Below are 20,089 nucleotides of genomic sequence, written 5' to 3'. Positions count from 1 at the left end.
TTAGCAGTAATTATCAAAACAGTGAGTGTGAGGAAACATTTTTTACTCATTTAAAGCCACTGTCTTCTGAGTGTGTGGTAAACCCATCACTGAGCAGTCCTTGGTCTTCTCAGTTTGTGTTCTCTGCACATAGAATCACACTGATCCTTTTGTCAGGGGAGCTGCTGTAATTTAGAAAAAAAAAATAAAGTGCCCTGGCCTATTCTTCATTATGACTTTCATGACTTTTGAGATTCTTTGACTGCCTTTAATTTTTGCTAAGTTGCCCTCATTTATTCCTCTGCTGTTGGTAAAAGGAAGTGTTGGCCTGAGCTGATCTGAGTCATGGGCAAAGAACTGTTGGCAAACTGGTGCCTGTTGGCTGCTGTCAGGGTGTTTCTCTTGTGGGGAGACACATTTGTGCCACTGCAGTTCTTTGTGCACTGCTCCTGGTTGTTCAGCTCATCCTTTTGTCTTGTGCTGTGCAGTTTCAGCAGAGCTTCAGGAGGTGCCCAGTGCACACAGTAGTGGCTGCAAAACAAGATCTGGGTGGGGCTGGTTCTTTCTATTTTCAGAAAAAATTTTGTGGAGGGAAAAGATGTGCAAGAGCACTAAAAAAAAAAAGTAAAATCAGTCCTAGCCTTTCATAAAAGTAGCTTTTGTTTTTTAATAGGCTTTAACAGTAAAGGAAATCTGGACATGTCAACAGAACTTGAATTAAAATACTAGATAACTAGGTTTTTCCAAGAAGCATAATTCCAAGGGTATTTTATTAACATATTTTATTAATGTTTTTTCTCTTGTTGGTTCTGCCAAAATGTTAATTTGTTACTTGCTTTGTGCCCTACTTGTTGCTTGTATTCTGAAATGACATTAAATGTTGATTTATTTTTCTAAATATATATAGAGGTAGTGGTTTAAGCATTGCAAGTTGTTTTATTTAGGGTTATTTGCTGGGCATCTCCCAAAACCAAAATTTCCTTCTCAGCTGGTGATATTTTTAGGCTTTAAAGCCACACTTGGTAGCAAGCTCCCTGGGAAACTCTGCTTTATTCTCCTGAAGAGTGTGTCCTGTCAGAATCTGCCAGTGATTTGTTAGAGGATTATACAAAACAAAAAAATGTTTTACCTTTGCTTTACGGCGGTTATGGGCTGTACGTGTTTTCTCTTCCTGCTGACACAGGAACACGTATGTAGAGTGGAAGAAGCTTGTGTTTGTCCATGGCTACTTGCCAAAAATCCTCTGCTTAAGGCCCAGTATAGCCTCAAAGTCCAGTGGCAGTCGTAAAAATCATATTGCATCAGTCTCAGATGCATGTTTGCAGTAATGTATTCAGAACAGAGGATCTGTATCTAATATTTTCTGCAGAGTGGAAAGCTCCTTGGAATATTCAATAAAGTCTAAAACATTTACTAAATATCAGAACTGGGTATGATGGCTTGCCCTGATTCCTTGTGGACTGCTCTTCTGATTGTCTTCTGTAATGCTTGGTGAGGCTGTGAGATACCTCGTGTATAATTGAAATGGGATATTACTGTTAAGTCTTGCAGTGTTCATCTTTTACTTCAGAAGAGCTGCAAAGTTACAGCAGTGTAGTCAGTGTCAGGACTTCGTGCCCTGCACAGGCATTCTTCAGGGGAATAGGAGCAACCCAAGGAATGGCCCATTGACATTCATCAGAGGATTCCCTAATTAGCTAATCCTTGCTGTTGCTTTCCTTTGAATTTGTTTAAGAGTAACCTTTGTAGAAATCAAGGTGCTGATGTGTCAGTGACAGTATTTTTTCCTGCAGACAGTACTGATGTACCTGGGATATGGGAGTTCCCTCCTGAACCCAGAGTTGTTCAGTCCTTATGTCAGATGTGCAGTTGCTGAGTCAGTTTTTGGAGTTTGACCTCTGACACTGTGGTTTGTCCTGGCAGAGTTCTGTAAGAAGGGGAAAAAGCAGCACTATCTAGTCTTGCCGTTTGATAAGGACTTACCTCTGTAATGATTTGCAAGTGTCTCAATTGTGGCAATATTTCTGTTTCTGATGTTTCAGGTGATTGAAGTTTATGACTTGACTAAGGTGAAGTTAAAATATTGGTAAGTGATTTAAGACCTCCCATGATTTTCTCTTGGTTGGAGTGGCTGGTTTTGCTCATTTTTTAAAATCCTGAATTCATTTTTTCAATTGTTTGTTTTAAAAATTAAAAATAGCTGTCATAAAGGAGTGTGTATAATCATCTTTTCTTGAATCATGGCACTCAGTTAAATTACCAGTTTACTCTTTGGTCTTGGAGACTTGTTACAATTTAGATGTGGTATTGCCATTAGTAAATATTTGTAGCATCTGTTTGGTTTCCTTCAGGCAGATTAATTTTATTTTCTTTTTCAGTGGTGTCCATTTTAACTCTCAGGCAATTGCTCCAACCATAGAACAAATTGATCAGTCATTTGGAGCAACACATCCAGGAGGTAAGCCAAAAAACTTCTGGGAAGCACACCTAGCCTGACAGACTTCTTTCTAGGAAACCTTTCCAGTATGTCTGCCTAGAGCAATGTGTAGGCAGTTCTGTTGTCATATGATCTGGAGCTGTGTTCCAGAATGGTCATATTCTTACAGCTGGGAAATCATGTAAAATGTATTGTCAGTTCAGTTGTGACTCTTTTTTGAAAGTGAAATGGTGAGGCAGGGAGTCACTGGCACAGAGTGGTGTATTCAGATGTCATTAATGATCTGTTTTGACCTGCCAGTACCAGAAAACTGTGACTTTGTGGTTGATGCTGTTGTTGTTACAAGTCCTTATGCATGGTCAGCTCTCAAGCATCCTTAGGGATTGTGTATACCATGAGCACAGAGATTCGAGCTGCTCTCTGTGCAGAGTCAGCCAGGGCTGTTTGCTCAGTCTCGGTGCTCTGTGAGTGTGGCTGTACCCCTGCTAGGCAGGATCAAATCTGTGCTGTGTGTAACTGGCTTGCACCTCCCTGAGCCCCCCTCCTGTCCTGGGGCACTGGGGAGGTGTGAAGTCAGTCTACGTGCAGCATGAGCACAACCAGGACAAGTTTGTTTAACCTGGCTGAACCCACCCTGACTCTTGCACAGCCACTTGGCTGTTCACCATCTCTGCAGCAGGAAGAAGACTATCTTTAAGCTCCTTGTTTATGTATGAAGATGAAAAGTATATTTTAGGGGGTTGTTAGGCTATGAAAATAAACCAGTGGTGGAACTTTGAAGAAGATATTTATAATTAAACTGCCCGGGAATGTTCAAGAAATGGAGCCACAAACTGGCACAACAAGGAAGAACGTTAACTCCGTGTAGTCAAGATACCATTTTCAGAGCCTCATTTTCTATTTTTAAAATGAGGCAGTCTTTTTGCAGTAGTCAGGCTGATCCCAAACAGGTGAGTGTTCTTTGTGATGGATGGTGATTGTATATCCAGCCTTTGTCTCTGCTCTCTGCAGACAATCTCTTGCTCATTACAGAACAGGATTTATTAACTGGGGAGGGTCATGTGGGTAGAGCAGTATCATTACATGAAAGCCTGGAGTAGTAAATGAATATCAGATTGAGATAAATGAAGCTTGGAGCATTTCTAATTGTAATACTCCAAGGACCAGAATTAGCCTTTTTAAATTTTGGTCCTGGCTTTTACAGTTCCTCTTAGAAGCTCTGAAATCCGTGGTTAGATCTATTATAGAAACGGTATGTACAAGAGACTGGAGAAGTAAAGAAAGGTAAAAGTAGGTGTCCTGGGTGGCTTATTTTTATTTGTTCTGTGATTATGGTTTATTTGCAAATATGTAGAGGTGGAGCACTTCCAAATTGTGATAATATGAACTGTAAAAATACATACCTAGCCAAAAGCATTGCCTGTGGCTGTGATAGCATGTTTTATTGCTGCATAAAATTGTATGCAACCACTTAAAACCATAATTTGGCACCACGTGTCCTTGTGCTGAATTTGCAGATCTTGTGCACCTGTCATATTCAATTAAGAAAACTTGCACAGTTGCTTCATCTGGTGATAGTTTTTTATAACTTCTTTTTACCTAGTGACATGTAGATAAGAAAATGTATTTATTAAAATGTTGGCCTCTATTACCATTTCACTGGTGCATTTGATTATTCAAGTTTCCTCATTGGAAAAATACTTCTTCCATTAACAGCATTTACTTAGCAGAAGTAAATGTTCTGTATTAAGCTGCCTGTTGCAAACAGCTTGAACTGTATTACGCAACACAAGTTTTTGATAACTCCTTTTTTCCTTTGTTTTTCTTGAAGCAGAAAAGGTGAAGAACCAGAATGATTTTCATCATGGGTAGGGGGATGGTGATGGTGTTTTCATGTCTCACAGAAACTGGAGCTGGGGTGGGAGGAGAAACCTTCCTCTTAATGTGATCAAAGCAGCAAATGCTAGTTTTCATGAGGAAAGGAACATAACCATCCCTTTACTTCTCTGTGCTAATACTCCTCCAAACCCCCAGTGCAAGCCCTTTAAATGTACTTTGTTTTTTATCTCTGTTAACCTCCACTAGAATTTCACTTAAAACCAAGGTGGTTGCAGCAGAACTTTCCTGCAACGGGATACAGTGGTTGTTTCAAAATAAATTTCAAAAGGTTAGCAACAGTTTTGTGTTGAAACCAACCTTCAGTGAGCATTTTTGGTTTTGCCAGATCAGTGGTTTTAAAAAAAGAAGAGTCATCAGAAAAATCAACCAGCTTCATTACTTTTTGGCTAATGTTAGTTTGAAACTGCAGTACCTTTGTCATGGGGCTTTTTGAAATACAACCACTTTGGAGGTCAACAGCTTCATCGAAGCCAAGATTTTTATCCCACATTTCCATGATTCTCTGACCTGACCTCCTGCTGGGAAGAGCTTGCTTTTGCCAGTGGCTCTATTGAAACCACATCCTGTCCTGAGTCCTCATGGATGTGGCCTTGTGCCCAAGTGCCATTCAGCGAGGGTCAGGGCTGTGGGGTTGAACTCAAGGTAGAAGAAAAAGTCTTCCTTCCCTCCTACCTGTAGCCTTGCAAGGATGGATGGGGTTGCTGTGTTCTGGCTCTCCAACTCTTAGACTTCAGCAGGGGCCCAGATTCCCCTAAGGTGCCAGAAAAGTCTCGTGCTTGATACCAGTAAGAGTTGACTTTCGGATCTGCCTCTGCTTGTTTACCAAAGCTGTGTCCATTTTGTAGTCTTGCTGGTGTTGGTGGCTTTGTCAGCTCTACAGAAATATTTCCCAGCTGGTCACACTCTGCTGCCTTCCTAGAAGGCAAAGCAGTCTTTCTGCTTCTGTCAACAATATTGAATGGAATTAGCAGGGTACCTATGTGATACATTTTTTTTTTTTTTAAGAATAACTGAAAATCCTTGCCTTGTTCAGTCATGTGGTTGTGATCTATGGTTTTAAGGGAGGCATGAGAGAACTTCCCAAGAATAAAAAAATTGCTTGCCCTTTAAACCTAAGCATCAACAAACATTGCAGGAGATGGGAACTGATGCGATTTGTATAATCAGATATCACACTTGGCATGACTAGGGGAAAAATAGTTCTCCAGCTGGCTGTGGGCTTTGGAAAAGATGTATCATAATTTATCACATGAGAGAGATTTGTGTAATTTTCCTGCCGATCAAAACATTTCCCTCTCTCCACACATTTTCCTTTCAGTGACAAGCGTGGAAAAGACTCTTAGCCAGCACATTCTGTAGAAAAGGCAAATGATGACTTTTGAAAGCTTAATGCTTACTGCTCAACTATTATTTTTCTATCCTGGGTGGCCTGGCATTGTCCAGATACCCTGTGATATGTCTTTCAAGTTGAACATTTGAAAGACACTATGGGAGGGATGAATAAAATATTTATGTGCATTTTCTCTCTATGCTATGCCATTTTGAATATAACATGGTAAGAAAAAAAGGAATATTGAGCCTTTGATATTCCTTTGGTAAAGTGGAAGAAAGCAGCTTCTCCTGTTAGAGGGTTTCTTTATTGTTTTTAGCCTCTGGTGTTTTCAGGCTGTCAGCTCCTGTGTGTTACTAGAACACTCTGTTCCCCCAGTGGCTACTGGGCACAGGTTGAAGCTTGTAAGATCAATCTCAAAACAGTTCCCAAGCTCTCAGTCTTCTGGGATTGTTTTTTTAATCTTTCCACAGTCTCAGAAAGCAGTATGTCTTGTTATAGTAAGTACTGGGACGACATTTACTGTTGTTTGTAGTTGATGTTGTGCAATTGATTGCAATGAATCAGGACATCTCGTGATGTGGTGACAGCTGGAAGTCTGTGCGTGCTCTAATTTATTAGTGCTCTTTGTGGGAGCTGACTGGTTGGCTGCTGTTTCTGGTGATGCTATTTTTAATTATTGTAAATGGCCCAGGACCTGTGTGTCTGAAGCATTTCCTCCTTGGGCCGTGTTACCCGGGACTGCACGGAGCTGATCCCGGCATGGAAACTCCTCTTGGGAGGAAAGGTGGAAGTGCAGGTTGCAGGGTGAGCCCTCCTTTGAACTCCATTAGTGCTGCCCCGTGGTGTGAAAGAGGGAGTTATCAGTGTTCTGTGCACATCTCTCCCAAAGACTTTCTGGTTCATACTCTACAATGTTTTACATAACAATGAATAGAATTGTTTTGTAGTAATAGTGGCTATTTAAACTACTTTAGAAATATTAAGGTGTAATAGATTGTGTCATGTTGTATAATTGTATTGTTAGGGATGGGTTAGTGCCTGCAGGCTTGCAGAGGCAACTGTAATGAATCTCTGCTTTCTCTTTATTGCTGTGTTTTTACTGCATCAAATTAAAAGCAAAGCTGTTACAGTCCAGTGTAGTTGTGTTCCTCCTCCATTCTGAGATGTAACAAATTCATTGAGGTGATGAAGGTGCTGTTAGATATGAACTGGAGAATTCTTACATTATTTTGGTAACTCTGTTTTTATTTTCTTTTCCCTTTTAGTGTATAACTCAGCTGAGCAACTCTTTCACCTCAATTTCAGAGGACTGTCGTTTTCTTTTCAGTTAGACTCCTGGACTGAAACCCCGAAGTACGAGGTCAGCAATCATTCTTGCTTAATGGATGGTCTTTTTGCCTCTGTGGTACTTGAAAAGTTTCACTTACATTGTGTCTTTCTGTCTTTTGCAAGCAAAAGAAACCAGTAATTTGGAAGGAATTGAATTCCTTAATTGTGTTCTTATTAATGCTATGTAACCATGTCAAAGTTAAAAATTTACTTCCTGTTGACAAAAGGTGTGTTCTTAGGGGTTTTGCTTGCATCATGAACTGGGACTAGCAATTCTGTTGGTGAAAGAAGTCTTCTAAAAATATCAGTGCTGTCTATACAAATACATAAATATTAAGCAATCTACTGGGAGGCTGTTCTTTTATCAGATATTTTTGAATCTCGTCAAACTGATTATGCAACTAAAGTAGGATAGACTTCATAAAATACATTTTCATCCTAAGTGTTCTTCAGAATGAGTGCTTTTAGCAAGCCAAATGAATGAGTTTTATTTGTAATGTCTGTTTGCATATTCACCAAATGTTTGGATGAGTTACTGAATAATTAAATGCATTACTGCATTCTCTGAAATCTTTGGAAATCCCCATCTGAAGTGGAAACGAGATCAAGTCCTCTGTGGTTTCCTTCTGTATTAACAAAAATGTATGTGTAACTTGTTTTGTGTGAGGATGGAAATGCTCTCAGTTGTATAATCTGTCTTTACCAGTTAAAAAGCATTAAAATAAAGGAGCATATAAAGAGCCAAAACAAAGAAGAAATCAGCCAACATGATGACACATGCTCTTTGTCACAGCCTAGTGCTTTAGTGGTTGTGGTTGACATGTCACAGGGGGTAACCAGGGGAAGTTATTGTTTAGCAGCAGTGAACGTCAGTTGGGCTTCAGATTGGAAGGTGAATAGAAACCTAATAAACCAAAGAAAAAGAATGCCCCAATAAAGAATAGTTTCTTTTCATGCAAGAGTTCCCAGGGCATGATGAATGACATAGCCAAACTACTGAGGAAGTCAATTGTTTTACCAAAGATTTGAAAAGATCATAAAATATATCAAGTTGAAAAGAACCTGTAGGGATCATTGAGACCAACTCCCTGCTCCTTGCAGGACTACCTAAAAGATGTTTAAATAAAACTGCTAGAACAGTGGAGAAAGTAATTTTGCATTCTCTAAGTGTCTCACTCAGTTGCTTTAGTGAGGTTAGTAAAATGTTCTTTACACAGAGTATAATGCCAAAGTCTCCCCAGGAACAGGTAGAAGTAGGATCATTTTAAAAACAGAGTAGTATGAAACAAGACAAGTATTTGTGGAGATTTTTAGAGAGGAACATTAGAAACGATTGCAGAGTGAAGTGAAATTTGAATCTGTCAAAATCTGTCAAGTTTGGGAAGATTATACAGGAATGCTAAGTGACTTAGCAAAGCAGTGTAATCTTCTGCTTATGGAAATGGAAAAACTATGAAGAAAACTTTGGAGTTTATTGTATAGCTGGAAGCGAGCTGCAAGTGAGGAGAACATGAAAGTGTTTTCTCACTTCAGTAATCTGAAATCTGACTACTTAAGCAAAAAGTATTAATGTTCTAGGCAAATTCAGGAAGAGGATTGAAATTGGGTTGTCTCTAGATTTGCTGAAGTAGTGGAGGTTCCCTTCTTAATACCTACAGCAGTGAAAGTCATTGTTCTAGATTAATTTTTTCCTAAGAAAAAAATTTGTGTGTGTGTGTTTACCTTATGTGATATTCTGCTAAAGCAGACCAGGTAATAGTTTGCATATTGTGCATCTTGTTTTTATTGACTGCTTGTGACAAATACAGACCTTTTTCTGTCTGGTGCCAGCGAGGTATGTTATTGGTCTTGAATGTCCTGTCACATTCAGAATTGAAAGAAATTCCTTCTTCTAGTGCAGTAAGAGTCAATCTGACTTCCTTAGCATGCTTTCTATTTGATGAGAGCACTTAAATCCCTGTCAAAACAGTATGTGTAAGAATGTGGTGATAAGGAGAGCGGAAAATCTATTTAATGAACAAGTTTCTGTTCATCAGATAAGGCATCTTGGAAACCAGCAAAAATTTTGAAAGGCTAAAATTAATGCAGTGGGAGACAAAAAAGGGAAGTTTTCCTTTAAGACAGATGATTTCTTAGACCTTAAATAAGTACAAATACTTGCAAGTTGCTTGCTGCCAGTGGCTAAACCAAGGAAAAACTTGAATTCTCAGTACACACAGTGGCTAATTGTCAGACTGATGGTGTCTTCTGATGAATGAACCTAGTGAGTGTTTCACCCCAGCTCAGGAATCCAGGACTGGTGGTATATAAAGAAACACCACCTTGAAGGTTGTGTTTCTCTGTTATTTTGCCCCCTTGTCTTTTGCTGGGGACTTACTTGAATTGATAAGCATACACTGCATCTCTAAGGCAATTTCTGACCTCAAGCTGAAGTGTCTGCTGTGTTGTGTAACTGGAATGATTTTGTGTTTCCACAGCCTAACTTTGCCCATGGTCTGGCCTCTCTTCAAATTCCACATGGCGCGACTGTGAAACGCATGTACATCTACAACGGAAACAGTCTGCAGGACACCAAGTATGTACAGCTGCTCATGCTCTCCCATCATTTATTTACTGCTTTGCCCTTGCAAAATAGAATTGTATTTTTTTTTTTTTTTGTTCAGTTTGGGTCTTTTATTAATTTGGTGGTGTGCAGAATGCCTTTAGGTACCAACCGCAGTCAGATTTCTGTAGGTGTTGTCCTCAGATGTTATAGTCAAATGTTGGTTTGATTCATGTTGCTGTAAAATGGGCTTGGTTCAGCTGTAGTAGGCAAGTTCAATTGACCTGAAAATGAATTAAATAAAATGAGTTTAGTAACACATGTTTAGGCTATTCTTCCTCTAAATTTTGTTTGTGCTGATCACCTCTTCTAAGCAAACCAGACTTGGTGTAGACAGTCAGCAAGCTTGTAGCATATTGATCATATGTATGTCATGGCAGGGCCTTATCAAGGGTCTTAAACTCTCTTGCTAGACAAAACTAATAAAATATGCCATGTGCATAATCTGCCATATGTTCAGTGTATTTGCAGATACCTGACTGAGCTTATTGTCTTAAAGGCCAGGATGGATAGGGGTTTGAGCAACCTGGCCTAGTGGAAGGAGTCCCTGCTCATGGAAGAGGGGCTGGAATTAGGTGATCTTTAAGGTCCCTTCCAATCCAAACCATTCTAGGACTCTCAGATACCTAATCTTAGAAATACCCAAACTGATAAGATGGTATTTTTTACAGAGACAGTTGAGTTTTAAGGCCAGGAGATAAACACATACCCTTGGATTACTGCTCAGAAGGGAGGGAGCTTTGTTTATACAGACATTGTCTCCTAATTAGAAATAAGTGCACTTGAGAAAAGTGCTGTTGTCTGTCCCCATCTGTGACATGGTGAGCTTTAGTGAAAGCATTGATTGTTGCGTGGGGCTCTGTTGTGTGTGAGAGAGAGAGCTCAAAGCCCAGCTTTTCACTTGTCATTCACCCAGAGGAGGAACATAATAACTTAAGAACAGGGAATTTTAGGGACCATATACCAGCTGATACACAGAAAATATGCCTTTCCATTAAAATTATCTCATTTGGGACTGTTATTATTTTCTAAAATAATACCGTTGTTGAATTTAATTGAACTTCCCCAGTAATGCAGCACAGTTGCCTTTGGTGTACCTGCACAAGCTGATTTCATGTTCTGGGCTATGAAGTACCTTCCCAAGAGCAGTGAAAGCATGACAAAGACGTAGCTCTTCTGCTGCATTTGGGTGATATGCCTAGTTCACAGATTTAGTTAGCTCTAAAAACTCCACAACTTCTGGTTTCCCTGAGAGAAATCTGAGCTGACATGACCTCATAGGAGATATCCAAAGGCTAGGTACAGTTTCTGTAATTCCTTAATTCCTGGAGTCTTTGAAACTTGCTGGGTTTTTTTCATTAATGGTAAAGAGCTTGCATTTTAGTGCTGTCTTGTTCCTCTTCCTTTTCCCCACACTTTGATCCTTCTGTTTGATACAGCTTCTAATTGTCAGTCTCATTTACATGCAGCTTTGTCAAAATTTATGTGCTCTGTTCCAGTGAACTGGTACCAGCTTATTACAGGAAAATTTGAAGCAAATCCTATTCACATTTTGTGTGATTGGTTTCAGGGCTCCCCTGATGCCTCTCAGCTGTTTCCTTGGGAATGTGTACGCTGAGAACGTCGATGTTCTGCGAGATGGAACTGGACCCTCAGGTTTGCGGCTTCGCCTACTTACTGCAGGTATTGGCACTCGGAGCACTGCACTGGTTGTTCTCCCCAGGGGTAAACCTGTGTAAATTAAGCACAGGTTATTTGTGATGATTTAATAAGTGATTTCAAAGTGTTCTATCTACCTTATTTTGAACTATTGGGAACAAAACCCAGTTAAATCCTTTTGAAGGTGAACCTGCCCGTTACTGCATTTTTCTAACCCTGGAGAAATCACTGAGAACTGGAGCCCTCACATGTTTCAAGTCTTAAGAATCTGTTTGCAGAAATAGAAATTAGTCTCCAGGTGCATGTGTAGAAGAAAACAGATCACTCTTCTCAGTAGATCACTAAAAAAACCCATGACAAACCAAGAAACCTCATGTATGTGAGCATTTTCTGAGATTCCAGGGAACTGTATGATGTTGATATTTTTGTGACTAAATCTGAAAGGCTTTTAAAAATGCCAGCAGATGACTATGTTAATACTGCAGCCTTAAACTGCACTTCCAATTCAGTTCTGTTTTCATTTACTGTAGGAGACAGTGGTGAAAGTGAAGAGAGGCTGATGAGTCTCTCTTTTTGTATGTGCTTTCAGAGATGGGAGGGTGTTTAGAAATTAGGGAGAGATGTAACAACTGCAAAGGAGTATTGTTCAGTTATCATAACTTGAGGCTTGACAATGTTTCTAAGAAATAATATTGAGTTTTTTTAACAATTTTCCTTAGGAGGCTCAGCTTTTGACCTGTCCTGATTGCTAGCTCTATGTATATTGAGAAAACACTTGGAATACATTCACAATATGCAAAAGTTGAAAAAAAAGAAAATTGTAGATGAAGAATAAAAAATTATGAATAAAAATGGAGCAGATATTTTCAAGCTACTTCTCTTATTACAGAGGAAGATAAGGTAGAATTTCTAGTGCAGAGAACATATATACTCCTGTACTGGGGAAGGAGCTATCTATAGCATCATAGTTATGTAAATGATTTTGAGAAATTGGACACTTAGTGTCAAGATTTGTTAAAAAATGTATATGCATAAAGCAGCTTAAAGGAAATGTTGTCAATGAGTAAAATAATCATTAAAATATCACTGATGTTCAGACAAACTTGCAGAGAGGCAATCTGGACATGTGCTGTTCTTATCTTGCAAAGTTTGTATAAACTCTTGTAGAACATACTACACACCTGTTCTAGCTCAAGTTTCTCTGCCCATGTATTAATTTGAAGTTACTGTTGCTTTAGAAATCAAGGCTGACTGAATTGGATTTTTCTGATTTATTTTAGTGGGTAACTAGCTACATCAATAATGCATAGTGAGGAAAACTAAGTGTGTATTTAGAGCACATCCTGTGTTTTGCAGTTACTGCTGCACATGTGTACTTGCATTCTGGTAAATGTAAGATGCTGCATTCCTGAAAGCAAATGGGCTCACAAAATGCAACATCTTTCCATTTCCTAAAATCTGGTAACGTATGTCAGCAATTCATCTGTGTAACAGCTATTCAATAAGATCTGGTTTTAATGTTGTTTGCACAGGGATGTACTTGCTATTGATCTAGTAAGTTGTGGGAATCTTGAGTAAAGAATGTGTGTTTTGTGAGACAGTTCATGTGGATGAGGGATTTTACTTTATGCACTTGATGTTTTTAGCTGGAGATAAATCTCTAGCTGCTAAATTAGAATATTCTAGGGGTAAAAATAATTTGTGGTATTTACTGCCAATAGCCACATGATCAAACTGAGATGGGCTGGGAAACCAAGTCATGCCCATATGAATGGCAAGGAAGTGAAGGTAGTATGGCTGAAACTGGTGGTTAAAATGGGGAACCATGCAGCAATCAGCACATGCACCACTCTGATAAGAAATGTTTACACTGTTGAAAAGTAAATGGTTAAATTTAGTTTGGCACTGTTGTCTGAGGAATGCAGCTGTTTGGTTTGTGATAAATAAAGGAATGCTAACCTTTTGGTGTTGATTTACTGATGTATTCTGTGATCAGGAAGGATGCATGTAGAGTTGTTTTCCATTCCTCAGGCTGTGGCCCAGGTGTTTTAGCCGATGCCAAGATGCGAGTATTTGAGCGCTGTGTGTACTTCGGTGATTCCTGCCAGGATGTGCTCAGCACCTTGGGCTCTCCACACAAAGTCTTCTACAAGTCCGAAGACAAGGTGAGGGAATTCGTTCAGGCACAGACTTTGTTCAGTGGTGTCTCAGTCTCATCAAAGTGCTTGTGTTAGGCAAGGTCACTGAAGCTGAGCTGCCGTGTAGCACAAATTACAAGTGCTCGATGTATTACTCGACATAGTAGACATGGCTGAACCATTATATAATAGCTTTTAAGAAGCTTTTTTGAAATGTAAATCTGTTTAAATTTATTTAAAAAATCAAATTGCATATGTTAACTGTTTTAATAATTGTTACAAATGGGAGCACTTTTGTATCCAAATGTGCTGCCTGTTTTTTTCCACTTAGAGTGTATGTAAAATAACCTTAACATATGCTTTGATCTTTTCCTAATGTTTTTATACAGCATCATGTAAGTAAACCTTTTAATTCCAATTACTGAAAAAGCTGATGTGTCACTGGGCTGCTGTAAGCAGGTGATGGTCCTGTCATGGAGCACACAATCTTACATAGTTGAACAAAGGCTTCAAATGAGATTTGAGCAATTTGTTTGAATATAGAGATGTTATTAAAAGCATTTATCCTTGAGCATTGTTGAATGCATCTGAAAAGTGTGTTTCTTGCAGATGAAAATCCATTCGCCCTCGCCCCATAAGCAAGTCCCATCAAAGTGCAATGACTACTTCTTCAATTATTTCACACTTGGAGTGGTGAGTGGAAAGCTTCCCTAAACAATTCATGTAAACATCTGATTTAGTTACACAGCAAACCTTTTAGGAGGCTGAAAGCTGTGGGAAATGAGAGGCTGCAAAACTCTTGATTGCTGCCTTAAGAATCTCTGGATATGAAAAGCTGCACTTGACTTGACTTTAACACTTACAAATTTAATCAGCAATGTTTTATCTCCACCAGTGGATGGAGGGCTCTTTGCACTTTTGCACTCTCAGGTTTTCTCCTTTTTCTGTCATGCCTGATGCATAGTTCTTGTCCCTGAGATCCATGCCCCTGTCCCACAGAACTGAGGCAGGTGTGCCATAACATCAATTGTGAAAGCTTGCTGAGCTGTGGGGTGTAGTTAAATCTTCATGTTCCTTCTTGCAACTGTTTTGCTTTAGTCTATGTTACTGTAAATAATATGCAGGAAAAACAAGACCTCCTTAGAAAACTTGCCAATGTTAGCAAATGAAGCTACTGTTGTGATTGAGTGCTGAAGGAAATGTGTTATTTGAATTTACAAATAGTCTTATTTTCAAATACTGCTTTTCATAGTTTGATTCAGTTCCAGAGAGATAAATATATGTCACTCCATACAGGTGCTATTTTAAATAATCTAGGGTTAGTTTAGGGAAAACCACCTTCCTCTATCCAGATTGCTTCATCTGTCTTTTGTCTTCAACAGGATATTCTCTTTGATGCAAACACTCACAAGGTGAAGAAATTTGTCCTGCATACAAATTATCCTGGTCATTACAACTTCAACATGTGAGTGTACAGAACTCATCTATTAAGGAGTACATTAAAACAACTGAAAAGGAGATCTAATGTTCTCTTTATAGAATTACAGTGGTTTTTCATGAGTCTCTTTGGTGTATCAAGTAACCTGTGGAAGTTTCAGACATCATTAGTAACATCTTTTTAGGTGTATTTTCTTTTTACTTTTAAATGACTTTATATATACTGGAAAGTATGTCTTAAAGCAGTGAATGAGGTAGGGTAGCTCTTGGTCCAGGTATGATGTGCAAAATCTTGATAGAGGCAAACTTTGTGTTAGCAACAGTACCCATTTATTGGTAGCAATGTTGCTTTTTTTTTCCTAGCATGATTTCAGTTAGCAATTAAAAATCTCATGCTTCTGAACATGTTTTCAGTACTTTCTAAGTGTAAACTCTTTAGAGGAGGAGTATGAGTTAGTGGTTGGATGTCTAATTAAAGCAGTTAGTGACAGAGAAATCTATAGTGCTATTTCATAGCTAAATATTTCTCCATTCACTCTGTGTAACAACAGAGTAATTTGTGCTGAAGGACTTCTTGTGTCCTCTAGAAAATTTTATTAGGACATTCCCAGGGTGCTGTCTTTTTTGATATGGAAAATCTAAGTGAGAACTTAATCTGCTATCATAGATTCTCACTTTCATTTTATTATAGATGTGACTTTTCATTAGAGGGATTATTAAGAGCTGTCAGTCTGGCTTTGCAGTTTATCTTGGCTTCTCTGTGTTCTAATAGCTTTATGATTTTCACTTTCTAGTTACCATCGCTGTGAATTCAAGATTCCACTCATCATTAAGAGAGGTGAGCATTTCCTGCTGTCCTGCTACAGGGGCACAGAGTGCTCCAGGGGGAGCTGGGGGCAGTTCTTGTCTCTGTCCTTCATTATCAGAGGATGAGAACAGTGACAGTCATTGAGACAGAGAAGAAATTTCGGGATTAAGTTTCTATTTAAGTGGAAAAGACACTTCAGGGCAGGGTAGCAGTTCTGATTTTACTTGCACTACCTCTTCACTTATTTGGATTACACAAATACTTAGCTGCAATATCACAACATCCTGTAATGCTACCACTCTGCAAAAACCAATTACCTTGTACCTGGAGGCTCAAAATCTGTAAAACAGTGTTAGTCTGAGCTCATCTGTCCAGTCCACTGGTATTTAATATAATCTGGTTTATCTGGGAATGAAAATAAACATCCAGAATATGTTGGCTTTGTGTGCTACAGACAAAGTATGTCTGTTTGTGTTCACCTGAAAATCTCTACTTGAGAAAAAAAAAATCTATAATCAGTAGTGCTGATTTGGCAAGGTAATGCTAAGATATTCCCAGCTCTGTCCATGTAACTAATCTCAGCAAAGTGGGGTTTGTCTGAAGATCACAGTTATCAAAGTAACATAAGAAAATGTGTACTGGATTTGGATTATCCTGGGAATACCAGATGCTGCCTAGGTTTTGGCCAGGGATGTTTTCCTCATTCTGATTGGTATTTACTGCAAGCACTTTGCTGTGTGAAGTGCAGTCCTCCTGTGGCTGTCACAGCAGTTTGAGCATATGGAGGATTAAAAACCTGGAAAAACAATGTTTGGGTATACAGGCTTATATGAAAGTTGATTTGTACTCCAGCCAAGAGAATGAGTATGAAAATTCTTGCTTCTAAAATTATTTTCCCTTAGGTTATTGTACTTCAAAGTATTAATTGGTAATTATTTTTATTTACCTCAAGTAGCATTATGAATTTATTTTTCATATGTTTGATTTTTTGTTTATTTGGCATTTCTAACCAGCTTTTATGGCCTCTAGCGTATGTCCAGGACATGTAACAAGTTGTGAACAGATGTAACAATTTCGAAGAGCCCATTTTCTTCCCTCTGGTGGCAGTGCCTGATGCAGTTTTATTAGTTCCCTTTTGTAGTTCAAGTTCAGGTGATAAATTAAGAGCCAGAGTTCAAGTTGCACAGACACTGAACTCTCAGCACAGAGAGCATGTTTAGAGAGGAAGAAAATACAGAGGAACAAATGGTCTTTAACTTGACTGAAAGCTGCTTGACATGTTTAGTGTCTAGGTCCATTCCCACTGCTTTGGGAACGTGCTCTCAGTATTTAGGAGTACCCAAATATATGTATGTAAGATATGTATGAAAGTACTTGAAACCACCAGCAAACAGTTTCTGTTTAAAGGCTGTAACTGTACATGCAGTGCTGTCTTTTTATTATTTAATAGGTAGGCTATGATTCCTAAGCTCTCTGCCATCTTTATTTTGGAAGTGATGTTTTAAGTGATTTCAGGCCTGCCAGCTCCTGAGTCTCCAGATGTCAGTTTTAGCCAGCTTTCCTTCCAAATGCAGTGAAGTGTTTTGGACTTAATGAGTGGCACATCTTGTTGCCTCCTCGAGTGACTGTGCTAGGCCTGTTAGCTTAGTGCAGAGATGGAGTTTCTTTTATATGGTGTTCTTCCTCCTAAGATTAAAGATTAAAGCTTAAACTTTTATAATCTTGAAGTTGGGAATTGCTGTAAATAGGAACGTTTGCTTTATCACCTTAACTGGCATTTAGTCAGTGTTTACTGAAAATTCTGATTGCTAGTGAATGCTGATGAATTTGTATATGACCTGATCTAATGCTCCTGTGTCTCCTGCTATCTGAATTAATATGCCAAAAAAAAAAAAAAAAAAAAAAAAGATTATGTAGGGGAATGTTCAAGCTTAAGCTATAAAAGCTTTTCTGTTTTTGTTTCATAGATAGTGCTGACTCACAGACAGAAACATGTACAACATACAGCAAGGTAAGCCTGTGCAGAACTGAGTGTTTTCCTAATTTTCTTAAACCATCTAAATGATTCATGCCAACTTTACAGTACACTTCAAAGAAATTAACAGCAGTGGTATCATGTTGTTTTAAAGTGGAATAGTAGAAGGCCAAGTGTGTATCTTGTGTTTTAAATATTTTGGTGTGTTAAAAGATTGAATTAATTTGTAATAGCACATTTTAAGTAAACTAAATTACTACATTATGGCATGGCTTGCATTTTAACACAGCTGCAGGTAGGAATAGGGAAATAAGTGATAAGGGAAAACAACAGCAGTGGTGGCTGAATATTAGCTGGAGACATGTTCCTAAACAAAATTCTCACAGAACTATTATACTAAACACAGCTCTTGAAGACATGTACTATTTAACAAGAGAGTCCAGTGCCCTTCCACTTTCTTCTGAAGGGCAGCAGTAATGGGATGTTTCTTAGGCAGCAGCCTTTCAAAAATGTCACTGCCAGTGTGACACCACCTGATGACAGCAGGCTCCTTGAAGACTCTACAGCCCAATGAACTTCCACCTAAATGAACTTCCCAGCTGGGCAGTTGCTGCTGCATATTTGACAGCTGCATTAAGTTGAAAAACTTCTCAAAAACTGTTCGTCAGTGTCTCTGCAGTCAACATCCAGCCAGTGTCAGTGCTGTTCTCTTGGTTCCTGGGGTGCCAAATGAAGGTTTTCCTTGGCGAATTTTGAGTCCTATACTGGGAAGAAAAATTGGAGTCAGCAATCTGGAAGATGTCATTCTATACTTTTTGATTTGAATTAACTTACTTCCTTCAGTGCATTGACTTATTTCAGTCTTGTGTGTGAAACTGCAGCTTCTTGGAGTCTTGTTAAAGTGAGGAAAACTGTTGGACACTTCCCAGTCATTAAACAGGGCAGCTTTCCTCTTCTCCAGTACTGTTGCTTAAATCAAAGATTTTTGGGAGAGGTAGCAATGGGACTATTTTTCCTCTCTGCGGAGGTATGTAAGAGGATACTTTGTTCAAGTTTACCACAGCTGCTTTGGTCTTTGAGGTGCCCCTAAAATCTCACAAGACTTTCCAGCTACGTTTTATCCGTAATATCCGTAGAAATTTTTGTATTAATAATTCTAATTCCAAACTATTTTAAGACAAAAATGAGAATATGCCTTAAGAGAATTTAGTAGCCCTAGCAATGGATAATTCCATTACTGAGTATAGCTCCAGTAACAAAATACTTTTGTAAATACAACCTCAGGTTTATTCAACAAATAGGTTTGTCACAAACAAATGTGCATGGCACTCTTTCTAGATAAAAAGAGTTTTCTTGTGCCTCGTTTTAACACAAATTCACTGATGTGTTTACAGTGGGACAGTATTCAGGATCTGCTGGGGCACCCTGTAGAGAAGCCAGTGGTACTTCACAGGTAAAAGTCTTTCTTTATTTTGCAAGGATTGGGCTGACAGCAGGGGATGAAGAAGAGTGTTTATGGCACTGGTTACTTTTGTACTGCTTTGTTGGTTAAAGTTTCAGGGATTTTTGGCCACTAACAAGATGAGGTAGCTGCTCTCAGAGGAAATAAACTGACATGCTGAGTGAAAGCATTTCCAAGATTCCTTGAAATGCAAATCCAGAGATGATCTCAGAGAAAACAGTGCATTAAAAAGTCTCTTTCTTTATGATAATAAATAGTGCTGAGTTTTTCTACTTTTTAAAAGTATTTCAATAACATGACATTATATAGCACAGTATATATGTATATAATAACATATAGCAGCAGTCTGTCTGAAGAAGCTTGTCTTTTATGAACATACATGGTTCTACAGTTCCTTTAGGCTGACTGAAGATAGAATAGCCCTTAAATTTGCTGTGTTTCTGCAGGCATTGAGGTGGATACTGGGTTAAATGGGTTAAACTCTGTTTGCAGAGTTATCATTTTACAATGTGAAACCATGATTTTTATCTCGGAACAAGTGTAAATGAGGGATACTTTGCAAATACCACAGCAATTTCAGATAAATTAATGTATTTTTATCGAACTTTCACATGATTTTGACTTTGATTTTTTTTTTCTTTTTCCCCCCTTAATCATTGTGCCCTGTGTTCTCTTTACTCCTGTGTTATACCAGTGAGATGATTAGAGCAGAAGCCATGTGAATGAAGTAAAGCTAAGGTGAAATAGTGATGACATAGAGCCCTTCTATTTTTTCCATCTGTGTTGTAGAGAGTAGTTCAACCACAGAGCGCTTTACTGAGCACATCTCAAATGGCTCAGACATGCAATTTGAAAAACTGACCAGTTTACAAGAAAGGACAAAAGGTAAATATTCATTAAGGGTTTTTTTGGCTGTGATCTAAAATTCATTGCAGTCAACAGAAATGGTCAATGTACAAGCCAAAAATACCAGAAATAACTGGAAAAAAAGTGGTACATAGATTTTGAAAAATACTATTTAATAAAACTTG

General features: G+C 38.6%; 1 protein-coding gene across 2 annotated transcripts in view; it reads left to right on the top strand.

The window, feature by feature from the left end:
* The window catches only part of PHAF1 (phagophore assembly factor 1), a 35,566-nt gene that overhangs the window by 11,770 nt on the left and 3,707 nt on the right, over positions 1-20,089 (top strand). For both annotated transcript variants that reach the window (XR_014591009.1, XM_083870418.1), the window contains exons 5-15: positions 2,022-2,065; positions 2,358-2,437; positions 6,914-7,008; positions 9,455-9,552; positions 11,150-11,262; positions 13,270-13,403; positions 13,986-14,069; positions 14,759-14,841; positions 15,608-15,651; positions 17,589-17,632; positions 18,991-19,049. Coding sequence is in view for 1 of the 2 variants with exons in the window: in XM_083870418.1 (XP_083726544.1) it covers positions 2,022-2,065; positions 2,358-2,437; positions 6,914-7,008; positions 9,455-9,552; positions 11,150-11,262; positions 13,270-13,403; positions 13,986-14,069; positions 14,759-14,841; positions 15,608-15,651; positions 17,589-17,632; positions 18,991-19,049 (878 nt within the window). In the remaining variant the exon portion in view is untranslated. The remainder of the gene's footprint in view (positions 1-2,021; positions 2,066-2,357; positions 2,438-6,913; positions 7,009-9,454; positions 9,553-11,149; positions 11,263-13,269; positions 13,404-13,985; positions 14,070-14,758; positions 14,842-15,607; positions 15,652-17,588; positions 17,633-18,990; positions 19,050-20,089) is intronic.

Source organism: Zosterops lateralis (assembly GCF_965231275.1).
Source record: "Zosterops lateralis genome assembly, chromosome: 12".
Taxonomy (NCBI): Eukaryota; Metazoa; Chordata; class Aves; order Passeriformes; family Zosteropidae; genus Zosterops; species Zosterops lateralis.
This window is presented reverse-complemented; position numbering and strand designations above follow the sequence as displayed.